We start from the raw sequence: 15,707 nt of genomic DNA, 5'->3' as shown, positions 1-15,707 counted from the left end.
GAAATTAAAGGTTTGGGTGAGCTATGATACTTCCTTTAGTATATAGAGGTGATTGGATCACGTGATGATGATATATATTCATGAGATGAAGATGCTTTTGAAGAAAAAGTTTAAAATTTAAGATTTGGGTGAGCTGCAATACTTATGGGTGTAGAGGTGATTAGATCATGTGATGGGATTTGGCTTTACACAGAGGCAGTACACTTTGGACATGCTATCTAAGTATAGGGGATAACAGGGTGTAAGCCAATCTTAGTTTCATTGAAGTTGAACATGAGGTTATCTACAGATATAGGTGATCTCTTAGGACCCTCTAAAGTATAATGAGGCAGTATACTTCTGGGTATAGAGGTGATTAGATCATGTGATGGGATTTGGCTTTACAGAGGAAGTATACTTTGGACATGCTGTGTAAGTAGGGGGGATAACAAGGTGTAAGCCAATCTTAGTGCCATTGAAGTTGAACATGAGGTTATCTATAGATATAGGTGATCTCTTAGGACCCTCTATGTACATGCACATAGTAGGTGATCTCTTGGAGGACCCTACTATGTACACGTGCATAGTAGGTGATCTCTTGGAGGAACCTACTATGTACACACACATAGTAGGTGATTTGATTTATATGACTATCACCATGCCAGATTTGTGCTATTCGATTGGATTGGTGAGTTAGTTTATGCAGGCCCTGAGGAAGGAGGACACTCAAGCACATAAAGTCCATATAACATTATGGACTTCTCTATGAGGCTCACATACAAGTGCAAATACATGGGTATGATATTTTTTCTTCAACCACAATAAGCCATTCTTAGAACTTTCAAAATGCCTAAGATTTCTCCTTAAGAAAATAAGCCCAATCTGCATCTGAACTCTTGCATTGTCTCTCCCTCTCAACTTCTCAACTTGAACGTGGGTCTATAGGTAAAGATTTTTGATAAGGTTGGTTGTCTCATATTAATCTTGTAAGGCTTCAAAAAATTTAGAAGTAAGAGATAGATATTGTACCATTATTAGCATGCTATCCAAAATGCCTTCGACGTGAGAGCATATAATGCATATTCTTGCATATGCCTCTAATAGTACTACAACACCTTTGTCTGCTAGTTGTTACAGTCTAAGTTCAGCTCCCAAAACAATCTATGGAAGATCATGAAAATCAAGGGTCGATCTCATCTTCATCTTCTCTAAAGATTGTAGTTGGTGACCTTCATCTTTGCAATCTTAGCCCTTGGTCGTGAGTGGGGTCTATTAGTATCTCATTATCTAATGTCAACTAGTCTTGAAAAGAAGCTATATGTAGAACCTAAATCTCTAATACCATGTAAGATAACCTACAATAGCAGTGTACACTCATAAAGAAGCTACAATAGTAGTTGATATTGTCTAATGTCAACTAGTCTTGCAAAGAAGCTACAATAGTAGTTGACATTATCTAATGTGAACTAGTCTTGCAGTAATAGTGTACACTCACAAAGAAGCTACAATATTAGTTGACATTATCTAATGTCATCTAGTGTTGCAAAGAAGCTATAACATATAATAATAGTTATAATAGTAGTGTACACTCACAAAATTCAAGATAATTTTGAAAAGCACTAATTAAGCACAATAATTATAATGACATAGAGAACTACAGTGCATCAAGCAAAGTTACAAGGATGGATACACCTATGTGCTCACACGGAGGAAGATTAGATGGTTATCGTAATTGCTAAGAGTGGCTATAAGATTGATGTGACTAATGAACTATGTAGAGACAAACATCATAGTGCATCTAGATAGGCTTGGAGATGTAGCGGTATCTATGAGACAGTAGCATAAGTTCATGGTCATACTTAGTGTAATCGTTTGTGGTCTAGAATTGGCCCTAATAGAAAGAAATACACAATTTTCACGCCTTACATGATCATTTAAGGCCTTATATGTCCCTATAACATTAGAACACGGTGTCCAAGAGTAAAGTCTATCTACCTTGGTGCATCTCATTTTTTGTCTATTGTTCCACACCTACATGTAGCTTATTTGGAAATGTGCTAGACCTACCAATACCATCTAGCTACTAAGGCCATAGTTTTGTGTCTAAACCAAGCCTATGGTGCATCAAGTTATTCAACCATGGCCTCTCCTCACAATTGGGGCCTCACAACATGAGCTAATAAACCCATTACCAAATAGAATGAGGATGAACATTGACATCCAACATATTTCCTATGGAGAGGGGATGCTAGTTTGTAGCTTCTTTAAGTTTATGTGGCATTAATTCATATCTAAGCCATTTTGATTTAACATTACCAAGGATTAATATGCTATAATAATGTTTACCTTTTAAAGTACATTGTATAGATATTGATGCTTACACCCTCAAATGATTTTATGTGTTGGTAACATTGGTAATTTTTAATAATTTGGTTTAGTACTAATTCAACCACACATACATGCATATACATATGCACCATGTGTGTAGCATTGCATTCACACGAGTATTTGTTTTAGCACCAAGCTTTATATTATCTCAAGAACTATGCGTTCTTAATACAAGCTAATGGAAAATGTAGTAGACTTTTACATTAAAATTTGAAAGCAAATAATCTTTTCTTTCATTTATGGTAGTAAACTAGTTTACTTCACTATTGTGTGAATGTATGCTTTTTGTAATTTCCCAAAATTTTGAAATGCTCGTTAATCCTTTTTTTGTTACTCATTAAAAGTGATAAAACATATACAACATAAAAAATCGTGGCAAGTTTTCTCATCGAATTCATGATATTAGGTGGTGGAGTGGATACGTGTACAAAGTCACATGCAGTTACATGTAATACTATTTAGTGTTCTGAGACAATTAAGTTATGAAAAAATCCAAAGATATATCTCAAGAGGTCTTGGAAAGTAAGTATTGAAGGCATTAAGCATTGGACATAGTCATGATATAACGGTGCATATGTGTAGCATGCACTATATATTCTTAAGACACCCCTCTTTCAAGTTACATCCCTTCATTTTAAAAAAATGTGATTTTTGAAATCTAGGCTAAAACGACAAGAGAAGCGTGACTTCTAAAGCCCAATATCAAAAAATATGCTTGAATCTGTTTCTCGCAAATATGGTTCACTCGTATCCCCACAAATTATCTCTCTCTCTCTCTCTCTCTCTCTCTCTCTCTCTCTCTCTCTCTCTCTCTCTCTCCCCATCTGAGAGAGAGAGAGAGAGAGAGAGAGAGAGAGAGAGAGAGAGAGAGAGATCCCTTATTCAATATTCTCAATATGTGTAGTATTATCATGCTATTTTCTTTGTTAAGCTTATACTGAATCATGGCTTAGGTCTAAGTTTATGTTTCGATTCTTAGTGTTTGCATGTGAGTGCACAATGTGAAATTTCCTATTGTACCGAACACTCTCATCCACAAACAATGTAATTGCAATTCATTGTGTTTGATTTCTTCTCTATTTCTATGCATGAATTTGATAAGTAAATATGAGATTCCTTATAGAAGACATAAAGCAACAAAAATATAAAGATGATGTAAGTGGAGAACATGCTAGATGGAATCACTGAGGATGTTACTTTTGTGGTTAGAGTAATATGAATGTGTCCCCACATGACTTGAAAAGTCTACATATAACTTTCTAGTGTGGCACGGTGTAAAAGATTTAATTATTGATTGAGTTAGTGAAATAAAGGCCGACTGTTTCTTTTGTAAATCTTTGTATGATCTTGTTAATTGTGGAGCAATCATATGTTTTATTTTCTTATTTGCAAAGATGACCTATGATATTGGATTTTGTTGTGAATTAATTCCTTTGTGAAATGAAAAATAGTTTTTTCTCTTTTACTTTCATCAAAATGGACTTTCTTTGGATTGTTCTCTTTGATTTGCAAAGTCATTTATTAATTTTCCTTTGTGAAAAGGGGAGTGAAATTAGTTGATTGTGACACGGGGCTCTTTTTTGTAAGAAAAAAGAAATTTGGGAATATGGTGCTTTGGAGGGTGTTGTTGGAGGCTAGTGGAGTGCTATGAGGCGGCAAGGAACCTTAGGTGAGGAAAACAACGACTCGGTGCTTATATTATTTATATGTATACAAACCAATTTTTAGTTTGTGCTTAGGAGTATAAATAATATGCAAAATGGATTTGCCTTTTTTATTTTTTATAAAAAAAAATATGTTGGATTGTCCAAAAGAGGGATGGTGAGACCACCATCTCGCCCTCTCTCTCTTGTCCCTTGTGCATGATGCGTCTAGACTTCTTTCTCTTTCGCCTAGGTAGTCCGTCCTTCGCAATGCAGAGGAGGAGCTCTTCTATGGCTTCTTTGCTCTTGTATGGTGTCACTCTGTTGATTTTTTTCATTGTGCAAAATTTAGGGATCACACAGTCGCTTCAGCTTGCTAATGAGACAACCCTTTACTTCAACACGTCGTCGATTGGGGCTCTCGATTGTGATCCAAGCCAGTCCGCACCAGGGTTCATAACAACAATATTTCTAGCAAACGGGCCTTTTGCCTTTGGTTGCCTCTCTTATCAGAGAAATCCCACATACTTTCTCAGCGTTGCCATCTCCAGCGCCAACTTCCCCAACGTGCCCATCTGGGTGGCCAACCGCTATCGCCCCGTCAAAGATAACGCCACCCTCTCTGCAGACTCCCGAGGCAGCATCGTCCTGGCAGACGTTGATGGCTCCGTCATCTGGGACTCCAACACCTCTAACGTTGCCGGCATGAGGTTAGCGCCCGATGGCAACTTAATTATGTTCGATAATCAGGGATTAACCGTCTGGCAAAGTTTTGATGAGCCCATTGATCTCCTTGTCCCTCATCAATCTTTAAAGACAAACCAAATGCTTGTCTCTGGATTTTCTTCCTACTTAATCTCGCCCACTGGTAATTTTACAGCCCAAATGAACCCCGGTGGCTTAATCCTGTATGAGCTTTCTTCAACTATACCCCTGCCTTACTATGCAATCCAGTACCCATTCTTCCCTTCAACAGTTGAAAATATCGTCACTAGCCCCTGCAATCACACCCAATTACAGCTTAGTTCCAATAATTTGACCTTAGTGCAAGTGCCTGCTTCTCCTCCATGTAAGCCTCCTCCATTGGTCAAGAGCTCATCCGTAGCTGTATCCTTTGATAGCCAAGTTGCCTTTGTTAGGCTAGACCCAGATGGTAATATAAGGGGTTATCATCGTGACTTTAAGCCCTCATTTGATTTGTTTAAAGCTAGCACTAGGGGGCTGTGTGGAATTCCTAATGTTTGTGGACCTTATGGTGTATGCAACGTATCAAGCACACCCCCTTGCCGGTGTCCAGGTGGCAATCAATCCTTGGCTATATTTTCACAGCTAGGAGGGATAAACCAATACGTGTTGAGCTCAACAACATGTGTTCCTAAGGTTCCGATAAGTTGCATTAAGCAGGAGGAAGGAGGGTCGTCACAACAAGATGTGAAAAATGAAGGCTTTCTAGATATGGAAAAAGTAGACTATTTTGCCAATGATTTTATTGCTCCGTCTATGCTTAGTCAGTCATTTGAGCTTTGCAAGGCAGCTTGTGCAGCTAATTGCTCATGTAGGGCAGCTTTCTATAGGGCACAGTCACAGCAATGCTTTCTACAAGATGATGTGTTGTCCTTGATCCAAGTGTCCGCTAGTGATTACAAGGCCTCCATAAAGTATGAGAAAGGGGCAAGCTTAGATGAAAGCAGGATCAGGAGGTCAGAGATGAAGCTAATCATTGGCATAAGCATAGCCTCACTGGTGTCAATCATTTTTCTGGTGATGTGGCATTGCCACAAGGGCCAGCCTGCTGGGCCCCACACGATCCTGCTCAAAGATGAAGATGAGCTGCTGGCTTCACTGCCGGGTCAGCCCAAGAGGTTCAACTTCAAGGACTTGAGGGCTGCCACGTCAGATTTCCGCCACAAGCTTGGGGGTGGGGGGTTCGGGTCAGTGTACAGAGGCGTCTTCCCAGATGGATCCAGCGTGGCAGTCAAACAGCTGGAGAATGCAACAAAGACAACACAAGGCCTAAAAGAATTCAGAAACGAGGTTATTGCATTAAGCAACATTAATCACCAAAACCTTGTGCACCTCAGAGGCTTCTGTGCAGATGGACCCCACCGGCTGCTGGTGTACGAGTTCATGCCTAATGGGTCCCTGGACACGTGGCTGTTCCGGAAGGGATCCGACAGTCCCGGCCAGCCGCTAGACTGGAAGACGCGCCTGTCTATTGCCGTACACACAGCTCGCGGCCTCTTCTTTCTGCATGAGCAGTGCAGGAACCGCATCGTGCATCTGGACATCAAGCCCCAGAACATTTTATTGGATGAGAAATTTGTAGCTAAGCTTTCTGACTTTGGATTGTCCCAATTAATTAACGAGGATGAGACGAGTGCCGTCACGAGAATGAGGGGCACCCCTGGCTACATGGCCCCCGAATGCCTCATCCTCACCGATGCTACTGAAAAGAGTGACGTGTACAGCTTTGGCATGGTCTTGCTAGAGATAGTTAGTGGTAGGAAAAATGTGGATGTCTCGCGATTGGTGCTGTATGGAGATGGGGAAGGTTGGTATTTCCCAGCTTTGGCCGCCACCAAGTTGCGAGACGGCCATATGGAGGACATCCTGGACAACTCCCTCCTCGGCCGCCTCGACCATGATGACATGGCCCAAGCCACACGAGTTGTCCAGATTGCCTTCTGGTGCATTCAAGACGAGCCCTCCCTCAGACCCACCATGGGCAATGTGCTCCTCATGCTCGAAGGCTACACCCCTGTGGCGCCCCCGCCGCTCTCATTCCACTTCGGCATGCTTTTCCACCGCACCAACACTGTGCGCCGTCGCAACTCCATCTCCCAAACTGCTGACGATGCAGCTACCAGACCACCAGCCGAACCCAACCTCGATCAACATCAACCAGCACCACAAGGACAAGAGCTGCAACAGCAAGAAGCACAAGCACAAGAGCTGGACCTGCAAGAACAACCACCAACACAAGAAGAAGAATGACAAGCCGCCTCTTCCAGGGAACTCTCCAATCAACCAACCATCTCACGTCCTTTCATATGATGGTAGACTTCTCTCCCACTCCACTCCGCCCACCCCTCTCCTCCCCTTCCCCCTTGTCCGCACACGCATTCGCTGATATCTGATGGTATCTCATGTTTTAAGGATGTTGGCTTTTAAAAGGCCCCATCCCCGTTACATGTACCCTATTTTTCATTGCTGCTGTTTAAATGTTGCACATTGTTTGTTTACAAACTAGAAAGGTTTTATAGCGTAGAAGGATATTCCAATATTCTTTTTGAGACATGGAGTCCCTACACTCAGTACATCAAAAAGAGTGTGTTATGCTCACAATGAGGAGAAAATTTGACAAGAGTGTGTTACGCTCACAATGAGGAGAAAATTTGACAATTGTAGTCTGTACATATCCTCGTGAGAAAGGTATATATTTTTAAAACATCACTTTTTTCTCATGATGTTATAAGTTTGTATAGAAAAACCTTTGATGTATAATTGATGAAGACTAATATTACTTTGTGAATTGAGTGGAATATTTTTTCTCCCTAAAGAAAAATTCAAGGAACAAGTGCACTACTTGATCATCACAGTCATTGAATGAATCTGAGGCCATGCCCACAATTCCCCCCTCTTGGGATTGCCCTTATGGGTAATGGGTGCCTCTTGATTGTGATCCCTCCAAACCCAAGGGCTAACAAAATTTAGGCCAAATTACCACTTTTTATTGAGCAGTGGAATGAAAGCATCTAAGTCCTAAAGCCTTCCACTTTCACCAGGGAAACAAGGGAGGAGACTCGAGTCTAGATCCAACCTTGGTCGAAACCCCCATGATCCAGCCACCACCCTACCACTCAGTTGCTAGGGATGGATTTTAGTTATTTCCTTAATTTTTACTTACGAAACAATCATTAAGAACAAACATCACAAATTCTATTTTTCTTGAATAAATTTTTACACTTGATCCTCATCGTTGTGCAAGTTCATTGGTGGTTGCCCATACCGAATTCATCTTCGGATACCTCAGCTTTTTTGACCTTGGTACATCCATGATCAAAATGTTCCCCTAGAATTTTTGATTCACCACTTATAGAGTGTTTCAAGAGTCTTGGGTCACGGCCTATCCCAAGGTCCACACCTTGAGACCTCGTCCTAGTCTCACCTAATGGGGACCCGAGGAGGGCATTGGGTGTCAAGAGCCCCTCTAATCCTCATAATTCCATCGCTGGACTCGTCACTGGTAAAGTAGGAATACTAAACACACGGGGAGTAGTTTTCTTCCCTTGGACACGAGGCCATCCTCACTCAGAAGTCCTTTCAATCAAGAACAAAATATATGCCAATATACTTATTTCTTTTTTTCCTCTAGTTCCCATGTCTTAGGTTTGCTTAAATGGCTTCATCCCTATGACAAGAGCCTCCAAGTATAATTCAATGGACACATTAATGAGCAAGTGAAAGAGTGTTACTTTGAACTATGAATACACATGGTTATGAACATGGGTTCATTCTAGCTAGGATCATCCCTCTGTTTAGACTACATTTGCTCATACTAAATATATGCTACAGATGGTTATGAGTTGCCCAGCCCAGGGCACACAGTAGTAGATTTACAATCCAACACCTTACCCTCCTCAACTTGAATCAAGTGATCCTCTAAAATATCCTCTTAGGTTAGATATGACTCTGAACAACCCTAAACTTCAACCCTATCTCCTCAGTTGACCTTCTCTGACAACCAGCTGACCTAAACTGACTCCCGCTAACTCTAGTTAACCACTACCTGACTGTAATATGATTTAGCTAATTACTGTCGACCTCTATGAGATTCTTGTCCTCCAAACCCTCAGATTTTCCTCCAAAATCAACAATCTTTAATCCTCAAATCTCTAGCTCTAGGACCCTACTAAATATGTCAGTTATCCTCTACTACTACTGACTCTTACTTGACTCAGGTCTGACTAAACTGATTTAGCTGATTCAGGTGATTTAGATCTCCTTACCTTTATGTCCTTTGACACTCACAAACCTTCAAACACTTCAGATCCTACAAAGATTGAACACTGCAGTCTATTACCTCACTTTAGCTGACCTTCACCTATGATGACTGCCTGAGTCCTATCTAGTTCAGGTGATTGATCTGACTCAAATCTATTTGGCTCCACCAAGTGGAACTTGAAGGATGGAAACAACTACTAAAGAGAATGCGGGGGGAGAGCGAGATCTTGAGTTCCTTGCAAGCACACACACACACACACACACACACACACACACAAAAGAGAGTGCAAGACACAAAAGAGAGATGGATAGCTAAATTTTATTCTATCTTCTTCTCTTCTCTACAACCACATAACTAAAGATAAGAGTACATACATAAAGGGAAAGTACTCTTCTACAACAATATACAATGGTCTATAGTGTGAACTCGACTATATGAGCTCTGCCGCACTCTTATTCTCCCAATGGTATGAAGGATACCTTCGGTCGACTCCGAGCCTCGCTAACATCGTCACCCGGCTACATAAGCACGAAAACAGGGTTAGCATCGAGGCGGAGAGAAGATATACTTGTACTTCTTAACTCAATCAAGATAACAATTTACAAACTAAACTCTAGAATATGACAGATTTCATGACTTTTCTTGAGAAAATAACAATTTCACAAAAAAATTAGTATAAAGAAAAGTGGCATCTTCTTTCTTAATTTCTTTAAAGTTAACATTAAAGATTAAAAAAACTCCTTTTAAACGATAATCAAGCTAACTTGGTCATTATTTCTTTATGGGCCTCCCAAGGTGAGAGATGGGGCAACATCTGGAGCAACCTCTCTAGACTCATGTGCGTGTCTCTCAAGGCGATATTTTGGCACTTTCGGCATTCTTCCCACCTTCTTATAGCCCGCAATGTCATGAATCCAGCGCTTCAGTCGGATCACAGATAGGAACTTGTTTGCTCAAGTTATGAGCAAAAACCTAAGGGTGAATCACCTCTAAGAGGCTAAAAGCCCTTACTAAAGTCACCGCTAATGGGGTAGAGGGGGGAAAGGTGTCCTTAAACTGGATTTGTAGGGAGAAGACTGCAGCTAGAGGGAGAGGAGCGGGAGTCCTCCCTTAAGTCTATTCACACACCGGGGGGGAGCAACTAAGGACACTCTATCCTAAGGGTGAGAGGAGCAAGAAATATTCTGCAAAGGGCTTACTTGGAGATGGGCAAAAATGGCTTGCTGGAAGAGGGGTGTAGAGGTTTGTTGGGTAGAGTACCACACAGAGTGCCGGGTGCGGACTATCAAGTACACGTGCTATGTAAAATATCGGTTACGGGCAGAGCAGGGTGCTGGGGTGTGTGGACCACTAGGTGTTGGGAGAATTATATAGGCAAAGGTACAGGTATGTGTGCAGGGAAAGGGAGAGAAAAGCATGGGTGCAAAGGACGCTGTACGGTGAAAGTACTCCGACCTATGGATTGCATGGGCCTAGGGAAAGGAATGGTACCTATGCATGGGCAAAAGCTCTGGTACACATGTACCTTCCTGGTCAGAGGCAGCATGGGTGTCCACTATGGCAGTCAACCTTTGGTCCTTGTGCGAGAGTTGTATGGGCACCCGAGTGTGTATGACATCTTTTTAGGGTGGGGACGTATAATTTGGAATGTCGGCCTCGATATGTGTGCTGAAGCACTTGGAAGTGCAAAAAACAAAATCGGTGAAAATGTCTAGGGTGTCTCCTTGGTCGTAGGGGTGCTGACTGTTTGTCAATCGGACAATCGGTGAAAATGTCTAGGGTGTCTCCTTGGTCGTAGGGGTGCTAACCGTTTGTCAATCGGACAATCGGTGAAAATGTCTAGGGTGTCTCCTTGGTCGTAGGGGTGCTGACCGTTTGTCAATCGGACACCCGGTCGTGCATTTATTAAGGTTTAAGTTTACCGTATTTTAATTGGAAAAAATTTTACGTATTTTAATTGGAAAAAAACTAAAATTTTATGTATAGGCTCAATCCGGTGTTCGTTTTAGATGCTGTAAAATCCTACATTAGGGTAAAATCACTCGTAAATTCTGAATTTAAACTTAGAATTCTAAGATTCTAAGTGGAAACAGCTCATTTATTAAAATTGTTGATTTTTACATCATAAAAGACCCTAAATTCGTATGTATTATTATTGAAGATGGGCATGTTACATCCTTCTCCCCTTAAAGAAATCAAGATGTCCTCATCTCATCATGAATTCAGGGGGGTAATCCTTTAAGAGTGTCACTTCATCTTCCCAAGTCGCATCTTCTTTCAGGGTAATCTTTCCACTGTACTAGATGTTCTACAAGAGTTCTTTTAGGGAGTTGCCTTTCTCTAGAATCTATGATCCTACTAGGTTGCAACTCAAGGACTCCCTGAGTTGGGATTACAACTTGCTCATCATCAAGAATATGATCGAGACTAGGTACATAAGGCTTTAACAAACTTACATGAAATACATTGTGGACCTTGATATGGGCTGGGAACTGGAGCTTATAGGCACTTTTACCCAAACACTTGATGACTGTATAGGGCCCAAAATATCTTGGGCTGAGTTTCTTATATTTCCCAAGTGATAGAGAACTACGCTTCGGTCGCACTCGTAGAAGAATTTTGTCGCCTTCCTTGAAGATCCTTTCAGACCTCCTTGTGTAAGCATAATGCTTTTACTACCGATCTTGAGCAACTTTAATATCTTTTTGGATCACCTTGGTATGTTCCTCCATCTCTTTGAGCATTTTTCTAAATGCCTCAAATCTTATGGTTAGATCAAAGAAATTTAGAGAAGATAAACATTCTTGCCCATAGAGTGCTTTGAATGGTGACATTCCTATGCTCTGATATGATAAGATGTATTATAGGGCGAATTCTACAAGAGGAAGGTATGGAATCCATCTTCTTGGTTCCCGTCCACAATATACCATGAGAATGTCTTCAATTACTTGGTTGACTCTCTTAGTTAGGTATTGAATCCATCTTCTTGGTTCCCGTCCACAATATACCATGAGAATGTCTTCAATTACTTGGTGGACTCTCTTAGTCTGGCCATCGGTCTCTGGATGATAAGCTGTACTAAAGAAAAGTTGACTTCCCAAGGCCTGAAATAAGGATTGCCAAAACTTTAAAGTGAGAACAGAATCTCGATCGACTATCCTCTTCGGAAGACCATGAAGCTTGAAGACCTCCTTAACAAATAACCGAGCAACATCAGAAGCTTTGAAGGTTTTCTTTGGTGGTATAAGATGAGCTACTTTGGTAAGCAAGTCCACCACCACTAAAATGGAATCATATCCTCCTTGTACAGTGGGGAGACGTGACAAAATCCATGCTAATGCATTCCCACTTCATCTAGGGGATATCCAAGGGTTGAAGCTTCCCAGGCATCTTGCCTCTTTTAGCTTTGATCCTTTTACATGGAGACATTGCTTCAAGTATCAAAGGACATCATTTTTCAAGCATGGCTAATGATAGCTCCTCCTTACAGTGTTCAATGTTTTTGCATAGCCTGGATGCCCAGCAGTGGGATATCATGAACTTCATGGAGGATTAGCTTCTTTAGAGCTAGATCCTTAGGAATACATAGCTGTGATTGAAGTAAAGACTTCCGTCATGGACCCCTTGATTAGATTTTTCTCTTTCTCTGAAGTTCCTCCTTCTTCTACTAGCTTCACCATCCTCTAGTAATCAGGATCATGAGATAAGACTTCGTTGACCTTATCCAGTATGGGATTATTTGGCATCAAAATTGCACTCAAGAAAGATTTTCGGCTGAGTGCATCTGCTACCACATTATCTTTCCCAGGGCGGAATTTGACGTCAAAGTCATATTCTTGTAGGATTTCAATCTTTAAAAGTAAAACTTTTGAAATAATTTAATTTCTCAAATATTTACAAGGAAAAGTTTTATTACAAAGATTTGAGACTAATATAATTAGTCTTATTCATCATAAAAGAAAAATCCTAGGCTCAACTAGACATGAGACTAGAGCGATCCACATAGGGAAAATATGGGGGGTCGTAGTTTCTAAGACACGGAAGACTGACGTAAGGGTGGTAGACTTTGGATTGGGTTGTGTCCCGAAACGGTTACCCTGTGGTGGGTGGGTAAGACCTGCATTACTTGGCCATATACCCACAGAGCAGTCCTGTAGTATATGATGTCCATCTATGGTCACAAAACTGTCGGGCCTAGGTGTACCCAACCATGAATCAAAATAAACATACCATCTTCAACTTTTCAATCCAATGAATCCGCTTTAAATCGGTGGTGATGTTCCCAGTTTGGTCTGCTCTGATGAAAAAATACCTTGGCCTGCGATTCCAAAGGTGATCTCTACCCCACCCTCTTTGGATACGAGAGGTATGAGGGAGGGCCAATCTCTCAAGTATTTGCACCATAGTATCATGGAACTCAAAATTTGAAGAGAGACATGCCATTTGGAAGATGCACTGGAAGACTAAGAATCTCGAGTAGGCATCACTCTCTTCCTACAATCATTCAATCACCAATTCAAGTTATTCTCGTAAGTTATTTTATCAATTAGTGCATTAGGTGGACCATATATTCCAAAACAATCTTAATTAACAAGTCCTAGGGACTAAGATCGGCTCTGATACAACTTGTAAGGTCCCCCCTTCCTAAATAGGGGAAACCTTTAAGATACTCTACTAAGTCTAACTTGGGATAATTTCCTACTCGTCGACACCTTGACCATGTAAGATACAAGGATACGATTAGTAGATATGACCTAGTTCTATCTCACAAGGAGAGCGTGGTCTTTTTAAAGGATTTCCAGAATCAAACCACTCATAAAGTGATTGAATTTAACTTGGACAACCTCTATTCTTGACTTCTAAAAATCAAACCACTCATAGAGTGATTGAATTTAACTCGGACAACCTCTATTCTTGACTTCTAGAAACAATGCTTTTTTCCTCATTTATGCAAGGCATAGCCGCTGACCTAGTCCTCTAGAGTAGGGTGTTGCCCAGGGATTTATTTATCTAACATAGTGCTTTAATTAATTTATTGGAAAGTTATCTAACTAATCGGGTCCACCCATCCATAGGATGTTACCGTCACTCAGGGCATTCCATCCTCCCACTTTCCACCCAACTCATGCGTCAATTTATTTTCTAATTAATCCTACCACACTGTTTGACATAAATAAACAAGTTTCTTAATCAAAGACCTTACACATGGTTTATTTAGACAGTTGTTATGAGCTACCACACCTCCAAGAGGGAACTCAATGCATTCACCTAAAGGATGAGCGATAGATCACAACAGTCGTAGGGCACTTACAATGCTTTAAACTTGAGTCACTTGAGGCCTCCAAGCTCACTTGTTAAGCTCCAAACCTCCAAGCTACACCTCCACGCTGTCACCGTAGAGTCGCACAGACCGTCGCATAAGGAAATCACTCTCTCTCACTCTCCCACATGCATGAATCATATAAGCATAGAAGAGGCACAATGCTAGAATGCTCTCTCTCTTAATCTCTCTCAAGACACAAAGAAGAGCTCTCTACAACACAAAGAAGAGCTCTCTACAACACAAAAGGGGGACTGTATCTTTTCATTATAAGGAAATGCCTTATATACATTTGGCCTTATTCACACTTGGGCGCCCAAAACTTACTTAACTAGGCCTTGGATGGCCAATATCTCATAATGTACAACTTTATGGTGCCGTTTCATGACACTTATTAATGTTCTCAATTGAATTATTAATCCAAAATGGGATTGACATCCCTCCCTTCTTGATGTAGGTTCTGTCCTCAGAACCTGTTTACCGAGGTCTAAAGACCTGGTCATCGAACTCATGTCAATAGAAATTCCTTCGTGATTAAAGCTTCCTTAGTGTGCGTCTGAACGCTGAGTGGGAGTGCCATAGCCCTGTGTCCACCATGTCCTCAAACATGACATGCATGTAAGCCGAAAGATACCTTAGGCGACAATAAGCATCATGCCCCGATCAGATGGGCCTTGATTCATGTCGAACTGTAGGTGCTCAACGTCATGGCCATCATAGGGCTCTTTAGGTTGGTTAATCAGGACCACCGGCAATTTCAAAAATCTAACACTTGCCACGATCGCTGGATCCGAGATACGGCGCCATGCTTGTATCCAAGTAAGCATTTGCTTCCTTTGCTCTCGTATGTCTGAAAAGGTTGCTGGCATGAAGATCAAAAAGTTGTAGCAAACATGGGAGTCGCATCGCTTGGCCTCCTAAAACACCAATGGAGCCCATCTTCTCTTAAGGGGCATGTACAATGGGTCAACCCGCTATGTTGGTGGTGCACACATATAGACTTGGGTGTACTCTAGAATTGTTAAGTACTCTTTCTCTGCCGCCAGTGTGGTTGTATTCCAAAATCTTCTAGTTTGGGCTATGCCTCATTTGTGACAATTGTGGCATAGCTATCTATTGTGTGTACGGGGTGAGCCTTTCTCCACCTACAGAAGCAGTATAGCTGATCATGAAGGTGACAATCCTGAGTTTCAGCAGTAGCAAGTCACCCAATTGGGGATTGGCCAATTTTGTGTGCTTTGTCACATTTTTCCATAATGTGCCTTCTCCAGCCGCCAAGGGAAGTAATTCTTCCAAATCAGGGGGTGAGGTGCCAGAGGGTATGGCACATAATGCTGCTTTGTTAGTGTGACCTCGAAGTAGGCTTCTGGCA

At 41.3% G+C, this 15,707-nt stretch overlaps 1 protein-coding gene across 1 annotated transcript; it reads left to right on the top strand.

The window, feature by feature from the left end:
• The first annotated feature begins 4,210 nt into the window (after positions 1 to 4,210).
• Positions 4,211 to 7,477, top strand: LOC147630218 (G-type lectin S-receptor-like serine/threonine-protein kinase SD2-5). Its single transcript, XM_086811857.1, has one exon. It carries the CDS (start codon positions 4,230 to 4,232, stop codon positions 7,002 to 7,004), a length of 2,775 nt encoding a protein of 924 aa, XP_086667983.1. The 5' UTR covers positions 4,211 to 4,229; the 3' UTR covers positions 7,005 to 7,477.
• Positions 7,478 to 15,707: the final 8,230 nt, after the last annotated feature.

This window comes from Cibotium barometz, chromosome 17, assembly GCF_041138505.1.
Source record: "Cibotium barometz isolate CiBa-2024 chromosome 17, ASM4113850v1, whole genome shotgun sequence".
Taxonomy (NCBI): Eukaryota; Viridiplantae; Streptophyta; class Polypodiopsida; order Cyatheales; family Cibotiaceae; genus Cibotium; species Cibotium barometz.
The sequence above is the reverse complement of the archived record's forward strand: the minus strand, read 5'-3'. Positions and strand labels throughout refer to the sequence as shown.

Coding starts and splice junctions, on each gene's coding strand:
- LOC147630218 (XM_086811857.1), top strand. CDS start 4,230: ATGATGCGTCTAGACTTCTTTCTCTTTCGCCTAGGTAGTCCGTCCTTC.